The sequence below is a fragment of the Gossypium raimondii genome, chromosome 9, assembly GCF_025698545.1.
Source record: "Gossypium raimondii isolate GPD5lz chromosome 9, ASM2569854v1, whole genome shotgun sequence".
NCBI classification, from domain to species: Eukaryota; Viridiplantae; Streptophyta; class Magnoliopsida; order Malvales; family Malvaceae; genus Gossypium; species Gossypium raimondii.
This window is the reverse complement of record NC_068573.1, coordinates 7049968-7060919: the sequence shown is the minus strand read 5'-3', so window position 1 is coordinate 7060919 and position 10952 is coordinate 7049968. Positions and strand designations below refer to the sequence as shown.

The 10952-nt window shown below is 29.9% G+C and overlaps 1 protein-coding gene across 1 annotated transcript; it reads right to left on the bottom strand.

Annotated features, from left to right (window-relative positions):
• Window positions 1-1575: 1575 nt before the first annotated feature.
• On the bottom strand, window positions 1576-3295 carry LOC105797830 (paired amphipathic helix protein Sin3-like 2). The gene is made up of 6 exons (XM_052621498.1): window positions 3167-3295; window positions 3065-3080; window positions 2559-2723; window positions 2040-2223; window positions 1884-1962; window positions 1576-1794 (listed from the first exon to the last, which is right to left on the bottom strand). Exons 2-5 carry the CDS (start codon window positions 3076-3078, stop codon window positions 1897-1899), a joined length of 429 nt encoding a protein of 142 aa, XP_052477458.1. The 5' UTR covers window positions 3079-3080; window positions 3167-3295; the 3' UTR covers window positions 1576-1794; window positions 1884-1896.
• Between the last annotated feature and the right edge of the window lie 7657 nt (window positions 3296-10952).

The window sequence follows — 10952 nt, the reverse complement described above, 5'->3', positions numbered from 1 at the left end:
CCTAAAACACATAACCACTAAAGCTGACAGATGTTTGTATTACACATTCACAATACCCAAAATTAAAATTTTGGTGCGTTACAATGAGTATAATATCAACAGACTACCATAGCTTGAATCTAATGATACATTCATCGGACTGTCACACATATTGATTCATATAAAAGATTCATGGATGCGAACTCATATATGGCGAACTCATGCGTGCGGATCCATAATTGAATACTGACATATAAATGTGGATTCATAGAAGAAACTTCATAAATGTGGCAGATTCATACATGAAGATACATGTAGATTCATGTCACGTACTTCGCATGGTGAAATGTCACATATAACTTTGACGTATATCTTAAAGGACAAGTTCGACGGACTTTCATGTATACAGATTCATTGAAGAAGATTCATGAATATGGAAATCTTTCATATGCGAATTTTGTCGCGAACTTCATATGGTGAATTCCAACATATACCTTTAACGATAAACTTAAATACCAAATGTGGTGGACTTGCTTATACACATGAGACTTAAAGCCTTAGACTTCACAGAGTCTCATACTTACATAGAACCCTTGCAGGGTTTTCATATACTTGTGCGCATATATGTTTGTATAGTCCAATCGAATCTCTACAAAGTCAAATACCAAGCATATACATTCTTTGTACAATCCGCTTGAACCTCCGCAAAGCTAGATAACACGTGGCACAGAGTGCACAAGTGACATTTCTTCATCCTTTAGAAAGTCTTAGAAAGATTACCAGTTTACTAAATGCTCAATCACTTAAGTTGATACTTTATTTTCTCCCTCTATGCAAATCACTTCTTAACTTTTCTCTCTTACGGAACAAACTAGAGAAGAAGATGGAAGAAATAAAAATGAATGCCAAAATGAAAGAGTCCTCCATTATATAATCTTTCCACTATCGTTTCCCTTAATCCTAAGTCGGTCAATATTATTAATACCCTTAATCATAACGTTTCCTACTAAAGAAAACTTGGATTATAACTATTTACCAATCAACCTACAAGATTCTTATAACCATATTAGATACTGCTTAAATAAAAAGTTTTTCTAATTTAGTACTCATAATTGTCGTGGCACTTAACCTTGAACATTTCCTAGTGTGACAGAAAAGATAAATAAAACAAAACAAAATGAAATGGTAATTGAAATCAAGTTATGCAACCTCCCATTTAAGCTCTATAAGTCAAGCAAGAGACATAATTTAGGGAAATTTCGGCTTGTATAAATTTCGAAAGATTTTGAAAATTTTAAGGTTTTAAAAAATTGAAGACATTTTGAGTTAGAAAATGATTTTTTTAAAGTTAAACTTATGTTGTTTAGGTTTAGTCATTTGTTTTAAATTTCATTTCTTTTTTTTCTTTCAGGACTTGATGATTTGAAAAATAATCCATGTGTCAAATTTCTATTGATTAGTTTAACATTTACTATGAGTGTTAACTTTAGGTACCATCATAATACATAAAATGATAGTTTAGGTACTATATTGAAAAAATAAGTTATCAAGCATATTTAAAAAAAATTATTAAAAATATTAATTTTCAATACGTGGAATAAAACTCAAATGACAAAATAATATGTAACTTATATAATCCTTTGCAATTTGTGGGAGTGATGGGGACAAATACAAATCCGGTGGGTCAATTCAATGAACAATTAACAACATAGAAAAAAAAAATAGAATATGTAATTATTATGAGGCTATAGTATTTGGTAAAAAAAATTTGAACTCCTCAAGCAAATCTGGATGGTCCCAAAAAAGAGAAGCAACCTGAAAGACCGATGAAACAAAGAAAAAGTAAGATAGATTAAATTTGTATTTAAATTCATAATATCAAAACCGAAACAAACACACATTACGTTGGCATAGAACTTAATTACGTCCTGCTCCCCCCCAGTGCTTATTTACAAGATCCAGATAAACATGCTCATCACGTTCCTGCATAGTAAGATCGCATCAATTAGAGATAGCAATTGGTATCCGAATATTATGGGACAATGGTTTCAGTATTTCACTTTTATTAGCGTTATAAAATCGAATGCTTCATCAAATTCAGAAATCTTTTCTTCCGGAGAAGCCTTCTCCTCGTCCACGCTAATTTCATATCCCTTCGGTAAAAACAAATTAAATCCCTGAATCAAGTTGCTATGCCCTTTCAATAACTCTTTCACTCGCCCCATCACACACACTATGTCAGCCCTGCATAACACCAAAGATATGTTGATAAAAGTACCATAGAGGTTCATATATTGTGTGTAAAATTATATTTTGTCTTTTTTACTAAAAAAATAATAAATTAGTTTATATACATTAGATCGAAGAGTAAATTAGTCTTTTTTTATTAAAATCCTATGTGATTAATGAAATAATCAAACAGTTATATGTGACGTGTCACATGCTATTCATGAACTAACTTGAATATAAAATTGACTCAAACCCAAAACAAATTAATCAACCGACCAAAACCCTAAATTCAAATATTCCCGAACCAAAAATACTCCTATTTTGAAGTTTTGAACTCCAAAAGGGGTTACCTTTGAGTACTGAAATCCTTCATGACTTCAAGGAACATGTCGTACTTGTATTTTTTATCCTCAAACATCTCCCTGACTTCCTTCAGATACGTTTCAGCATATTTTTTAGTCAGTTTGCTTCCTCCTTCCCCTTCCCCTCCACCAGCCATTTCGTTTTGCTCATCGCTTAATAGGTAGAAATATAAAAGAAAAATTAGAACCACAGCCATTTCAACAGAATACCAATAGAAAAACCCTAAACAGATGATTGGTCTTAAAAAGAACCTAGTGGGATATCTTAATGTAACGATCCAAGATTCATAAAAGACCAACATAAAGATTCAAGCAAACCATGTCAAATTAAAAACATAAGCAAACCACCACTCTATTCAAACCCCCCCACCCCAAAAAAAAGAAAAAAAATTGCAGCCAAAAGCGCCATTAAAGCTGGAAACAGTAACTAAGAAAAAAAAAGGCGAAAAGATGATAAAAAGCAGAGGAATGAACAAAAGAAGAAAACAACTTACGGTTCAGCTTTCATCCCTGTAAAGCCAAGAACCAAAAAGAAAGTGAATTCTTTGAAGAAATTGAAGAAAACCCATTTCAAGAATTGCATTAATGAAACTTACTTTCCAGATTTTGCACAAAGGAAAAGCGAAGAAACTTCTTTTCTGGTTTTCTTGGGAGGGGGTCGTGGAAGAGAGAAAGAACAATAGAAGCGAGAAGCTTTGGTACGTTAGGGAGAGTCAAAATCGAAACAAGAGAACAAAAAGAAAATTGAAAAAAAAAGTTTAAATAAGTTTTTGTGGGTTTTTAAATTGTTTTTATTTTAAATAAATTATTTCAAGTAATTATTATAACATAATTAAAATAATAAAATAGTTTGAAATTTTTTGTTTGTATAATGATTGAAAGTTTCTGTCTATCAGTTTTGATGTAACCACCCTTCAATTGAGCTATACATGTTGCATTATCTTTATTTAAGATAGTTGACATCTATTCTTGTAAAAGTAAATTATATATCTTCTCGATATGTTGGGTCAATAACCTTAGCCAAACACACTCTTGACTTGCCTCATGCATTGCAATTATTTCTGCATGATTTAAAGAAGCGTATGCAATATTTGCTTTGTTGAACACCGTGATATGGCAGTACACCTACATGTAAATAAATATCCTGTTTGAGATTGACCTTTATGTGGATCTGATAAGTATCCAGCATCAACATAGCCGATTAGTAGAGATTTTGAATCATTTGAATAAAATAACCCCATATCAATAGTCCCTCTGAGATATCTAAATACATGTTTAATTTCATTTCCAATGTCTACGTGTTGGAAAAGAACTAAATCTTGCTAACAAGTTTACAGCGAAAGCTATATCAGGTCTTGTGTTGTTTGCAAGATACACCAATGCCCCTATGACACTTAGATATGGTATTTTAGGACCAAGAAACTCTTCATCTTTCTCGCAAGGACAAAATTGATCTTTATTCACATCTAATAATCGTACAATCATCGGAGTACTCAATGTGTGTGCTTTATTCATGTAAAATTTCTTTAATATCTTTTCCGTATAAGTTGATTGATGAACATGACTTCCATCTTTTAAATGCTCGATTTATAAGCCAAGACAAACCTTTGTTTTTTCAAGATCTTTCATCTCAAATTCTTTTTTTTAAACACTTTATTGTATTTTGAAGCTCTTCAGGAGTTCCAATAATATTTAGATCATCAACATAAATAGCAATTATCACAAAATTTGATCCAAACCTTTTTATAAAGACACATGGACAAATTGAATTATTTTTATAACATTCTTTTAACAAGTACTCGCTAAGACGATTGTACCACATAGGCCCAGATTGTTTTAATCCATATAAACTTTTATTTAATCTAATTGAGCAATTTTCTGAGAAACTCTATATCCTTCTCGGATTTTAAATCCTTCAGGGATTTTCATATAAATTTCAGTATCAAGTGTACCATATAAATAGGCTGTAACAACATTAATTAGATGCATGTCAAGTTTTTCACGTACTGCCAGATTAATAAAATATCTAAACGTGATTGCATCCACCACAAGAGAATATGTCTCTTCATAATCAATGCTGGACCTTTGCGAAAATCCTTGTGCTACAAGTTTTACTTTATATCTTACGACTTCATTTTATTTTCATTTCATTTTTACACAAATACCCATTTGCATCCTACTAGTTTACACCTTTAGGTGTTTGGACTACAGGTCCAAAAACTTCACGTTTAGAAAGTGAATTCAATTATGCTTGAATTGCATCTTTCCATTTTGACCAATCTTTTCTATTTTTGCATTCCTCAATAGATTTAGGCTCAGGATTCTCATATTCTTTTATTATTTCAATAGCAATATTATAAGTAAAATTGTTGTCGACAATTACATTTTTTTCGCTTCCATCTTTTTTCTCGTACTGACATAATTTATTAAGATCTTTTTATTTTCATCATTTTCATTTTTACTTTTCGGTACCTAAATATCTTCTTGAGTTTTATAATTAGTTATGTCATGGTACTCTTCAAGAACTCCCGCCTCCATTATATGACCATCTTAAATGTTTGTTTCTTTTCTTTTATGAGAATTTTTATCCTTGGAACCGACCAGTCTTCTATGCTTCAGGCATGGATTACTTTCTTTTGCACTAATAGTTTGCCCTATTAGGACATCAATTCGTATTGGAGCATTTTCAGCTGGTATGTGAGATTTAATGAATCTGACAGTTGATTTGTAAAATGAATTATCTGTTGAACTTCTGGTTCACATTACTTTGTATGAGGATCTTAGACATTGATAATTCGTTTCAAGTACTTTATTGATCAAACTTTTTATTCTCTCTCCCTAATGTTGGGAAAATTGACAACTCATGTCATAACTAAATCTCAAATTAATAGCTCAAAAATATTATAAGGAGACTCATAAATATACATTCCCAATCTCTTATGATGACCCATCTTTGTGTGTTGTGGTGGAGCAGTTGAAACATATATCGCCCATCCAAAAATTGTAAGATGGGAAATATTTGGCTCTTGAAACAAGCAATCTCACAAACGACAGGTTACGAGTTGATAACACATATGATTATTTTGTAGATGCATCTACCAACATCATATAATGTCAAAATCATCCACATGGTGGATGAATGAGCCCATATTCATTTCAGAAATGCAAAACATTAAATTTCAACTTTAACTAGTGAGTTTCTAATAATCAATTTTCATTGAGAATAAGCAACATATGAGAGTTCTTTTAAATTAAAGAATCTTCTGGTTCTTTAATGAATGTCCATATGAATTCTTAATTAATTTTAAAATCATATATGATCCGGGATGGTTTAACTGGTCATGCCTAGTAGTAAATGTATTTGTATCAAGAAACTTCTAGTTTACTTAATCATGTTTTTCAATTGTACTAATAATGTAAATATAAATTTTGACAATTAATAATTTTATCGTCGTTCCTTTTATTTTGTATTCACATATAAGCAATATTGTGACATTTACTTACGGAAATGTCTACATCAATGTGAAGTCCATAATGTTATTATCTCAATAAAATAAATATAATTTGCAAACAATTATTTACAATATTCATTTCAGGGAATATGCCAAAATCTTCAAATATTTTAACCATAATTTTCTTATTTTTCATTATTATTCTTTTCTAGTGGTTAGAAGTACCACCATTATAACCACCCTGATAACAATTATTGGTACGTCTCCAACCACATCCTCAATTACAACAACAATCATGATCTCTATATTTTTATTTTTCATAATTGTTATGTACTGCTACATTCACTTCAAGGAATGAAGTAGAACTAGTAGGAAAAATTTCATAGTTTTTCATTAGTAACTTATTATTTTACTTAGCCACTAGAAGGTATGAGATCGTTCAAAAATACTTTTATAGTCATTTTCACAATATTGCTACTGTAGAGAGCACGTTAGATATTTCAATAATATAGTGTAATGTATTCCTTCGGGAATATATATAATACAAATACATGAGTATCTCACGTTATTTCTATATATGGTTTTAATGTAAAACACATGAAGGTTTTATTCAACATATATCTTATTGATTTAAAAACAATATTATATTTTACAAAATTTTGCATCACAATGAGGTAAAATATTAGCTCTTAAAGAGCTTTTTACAATTTGATGCAATACTAGCTCTTCAGAGCATATAATCATTTTATTGTATAACCTTAATGAATATTTAATTTATTTTAAATAAAATTTTATTTATTCATATAAAAATAAAATGAATAGGTATAAATAAAACATATATTAAACGTAACAAATAATAAATTCATGTCACTAATAAATCATTGTGGTTAGATAATATATATTTTATATATCATACCACAAAAAATACAAAATATTATAGTGTCAAATTAAAATAACTTTACAACTATAAAAATTTAAGCATAAATATTTTCTAACCTCTACCCTTTATACATAATTTCATTTCAAAATTTACAATGATATGAAATTATCAACGACAGTGAATATCCCAATGTTCATGACAAGTAAGTATTTTTACTCACATTCGATATAATCATATATCTTAATCAAAATCAAAATTAAACCAATCAATTTTATCAAAATGAAAAAATATTTATCTTCACATAAAAATCCTAATAACTAAATGTATGAAGGGTTTTATAAATCCATAGAGATACTAATAGTGAATTATATAAATTGAACTTTTTAATAGAAATGAAATCAAATTTCAAAAAAGTTTATTAGATTGACTTACGTTACCATGGATGAGAAGTGATGATTATAAACATCCTTTCTAATGAAGAGAAAGAGATCATCCTCAAGCAAATATTAAAAAGCAAACTTTGAGAGTTGATCTTCTTTCTCGATTTCATATAGATAACGGTATCAAATCTTTCACATCGTTAAGAACAAAAAGTAAAAGAAGTTAATCAAAACAATGATAACATATAATGAAAAAGAATGAAAAATAATAATCGATATGAAACATTAAATAAAAGAAGCTTCCTGTAAAAAAATTTGCATCTTGCCGTAAAAAATATTGAAAATAATGAAAGATAAATTTGATCGTCGATAAAAGAAACTACCACTTTGAGCAAGATTGTGCTGATAACGTGTTATAAAATAAAGAGAGATGGAGAGAATAAAGAACAAAGAAAATATGAAAGTAATAGAGAATGTACTTTCTTGATCAAATGGATGATTACGATTGCTTCATTAGAGTCTCTATTTATAGGCATAAGAAGTATAAAATAAGTAGAGATCTAATTCTAATAACTATTAGAATTTAAAGTACATCAAAACTTTATCTTGATCATGATGGACATCCAGTTAATAAGATATTCATAACAATTATAAAATAATTCAACATATTTTACTCAATCTATTTTGTAAGGATAAATCTCAAAATTATATATGAACTTTGGTTTAATGTACAATTGAATAAATAAACTTTAATTTGGTGCAATTATACACGTGAATCTCTAACTGTGGTCCAAATGTATACTTCAAACTTTAATTTTGAAATAATCATACATATTTAAAAATAAATATATCAATTTATATTTATATCGGATAAATATAATTATTTAATTATGCAATATATAAACACAAAATGATGTTATATTAATAATTGCGTTAATAATTTAAAAGAATTGGATCGAGATCAAATTTCATGTATAAAATTGTATAAAATCAAAGTTCATGTATATAATTGCATATTAAACCATAGTTCATGTATAGTTTTGGGATTTATCCTGTAATCATATTATCAACTAATTTTTAGACTAACATAATACATATGATGATTTTATTTTAATTTTTGTTACTTGTTTAGAAATTATTTTATCATACTAATAATTTTTATAATAATTAATATTTCTTAAAAATATAAATTATGTAACGTGTAATTACAATTTGTACTACCAAACACGATATAAGAGATTAAATGTAATTACACTCTTTCAGCCAAACACATTTAGGGAATTACAATTCTTTGTAATTACAAGAGTATAGTTACTACTAGAAGTGTTCATGGGCCGGGCGGCCCGGCTCAGCCCGACGGATCGCCCGAAATAAGGGAGGGTTCGGGTAAAAATATAGGCCCGAAATATGGGTTTGGGCAAAAAAGAAGCCCTTTTAGAAAATGGGCCGGGTCTCGGGCACAACTTTTTTGGCCCTGGCCCGGTCCGAATATAATAAATATATATATTTTATTTTTTTAATTTTAAAATATTTTTAAAATACTTTTTTTTATTTTTAAAATAAATTTTTGGTGTTTATTAAAAAATGGGCCGGGCCGGGATGGGCTCAGGCTTAGGAATTTTTTCCTAGGCCGGGCCTGGACAAAATTTCAGGCCCATATTTCAGGCTAGGCCAGGCCCGGGCCTAGGACGCGAGCTGAAATTTTTTTCTGGGCCCCGCCCGACTGATGAATACCTCTAGTTACTACCCTAGTAATTACACTTTCATTCAATTACTACGTGTTGTCCAAATAAACTTTTGAAGGAAGTAACGTTAACTTTGGGCTGAATGCTCAAATTAGGGCCCAACCTTTTAGGGGTTACTCACATAAGGGTCAAATATTTTGAAATGATCATATAAGGGCCTAACCTTTACGAAAGTGCTCAAATAAGGGTTTTTCATGTACTTTAACCTAGTTTGTACTGAAATTAGGTGAATATTGACGTGTATTGAATAAAACACATAATAACTGGATTAGATATTATTTGAAAAGTAAAGAAAATAATAAAAACATAATTTGAAACCTGGTATACGATATTTGAGAATCCCTTATTTGAGCACTTTTGAAAATGTTTGACCCTTATTTGAGCATTTTAAAAAGGTTTGACTCATATTTAACCATTTTGAAAGGTTTGACCTTCATTTGAGCAATTTTATAAAGGTTAAACCTTATATGACCATTTTGAAAATTTTGGTCCTTATGTGAACAACCTCTAAAACGTTGGGCTCAAATTTTGAAAATATTTAGCCTTAACTTTTCATGGTTTTTTTTATGTTATTGCGTAAGTTATTTGCTAAGCATAACTTAATGTATCCAACAAATGTTTTGTTATCTCAAATTTTTGTTTGATATTACAAATGTTTTGTTATAAGAGAAAGTTTTTTTCTTTTTGTTTGCATAAACTTTGTTATTGTTCATATTTCATTCATTAATCCTTAAGTATATTTTGTACAAATACAAGTTTATTTGTAGGGTGAACAAAACTCGATTCAACTTGAAAAAATTAATTTTTTTGAATCTCGAGTTAATCAAATTGAATTATTCCAGTTATTTGATCTTTTTGAGTTAACTTAAATAAGTAATTTGATTTGTTTTTAGTTCAAGTCAAGTTGAATTTTATGATTCGACTGTCACACCCAAAATTTAATGAATCTAATTTGAGAGAATAATGTATGCACATTAACTGTTTTGGCGCATTATAGTAGCATGATCCGCCACCCGCCTGATTCGTTAGCGAGATAGAGTATTGATGCATTCTAGCATGAAAGTATCTGCCCGTTATCAGTATCTAACAAGTTGGTCCAAGATATCTTCAAGTGAAGAAAGATTACGCCTCAGAGTTCTTAGCTAAAACACGAAGAGTTTATTAAGTATATGGGAAAAACTATAGGAAGAATTAATTGTCTTTAAGATCACACCATATGAGAGTCATCGCCAAGATGAAGTACGTCTGGTTTGTATGAGCACTGTTCAGTTAGTTCTTATAACAAGATTAGTTAGGAGTTAACCAGATTGATTTGACTCTTTTCTTGACTGGTTTACCATAACGTCAAATTAGTAGGATTTCCCTTTATTTTCCCTGAATCTTGTTGGGAAATCAGGGGACAAATTCAGTTAATATTGCCCCTTGCTAAAATCCACTATAAGGGAGTGAGAGTATATATATGGTGAAGGGGTGCATTCAGATGGTTTTTTTCTCTTCTAATTGAATTCTGGTTACTTCTTTTCATTCTAAACATCCTCCTATTTTTCTTTGGTAAGCTAAAGCTAAGGTTTTCTAAGTTAACGGATTATTCAACCTCCTGGTAAGTTTGATAGCTCTACATGTTATGAAAGTAAAAAGTAGGGATGTGTAAAAGATGTACGAACAATGTGTTTTGAGTGGAAGACCCAACATAAGGGTCATGTATAAATGAAATAATAGTAACCTATCAATAAATAAGGTTTTAATGGAGATTCTATGATCTTTTGAGTAGTGGCTGCTGCTGGATCAGGAAGGATGAAACAGGACTTCTTAGTCGAGGTAAAGGTGAGTCTCTAGTCAGTTTCTAGAAACGACTTCTGTATATCATTTTATTTCGAATAAATGGTTGATACCTCTGTAGATAAGTATGTCTCATTGAGAAATAT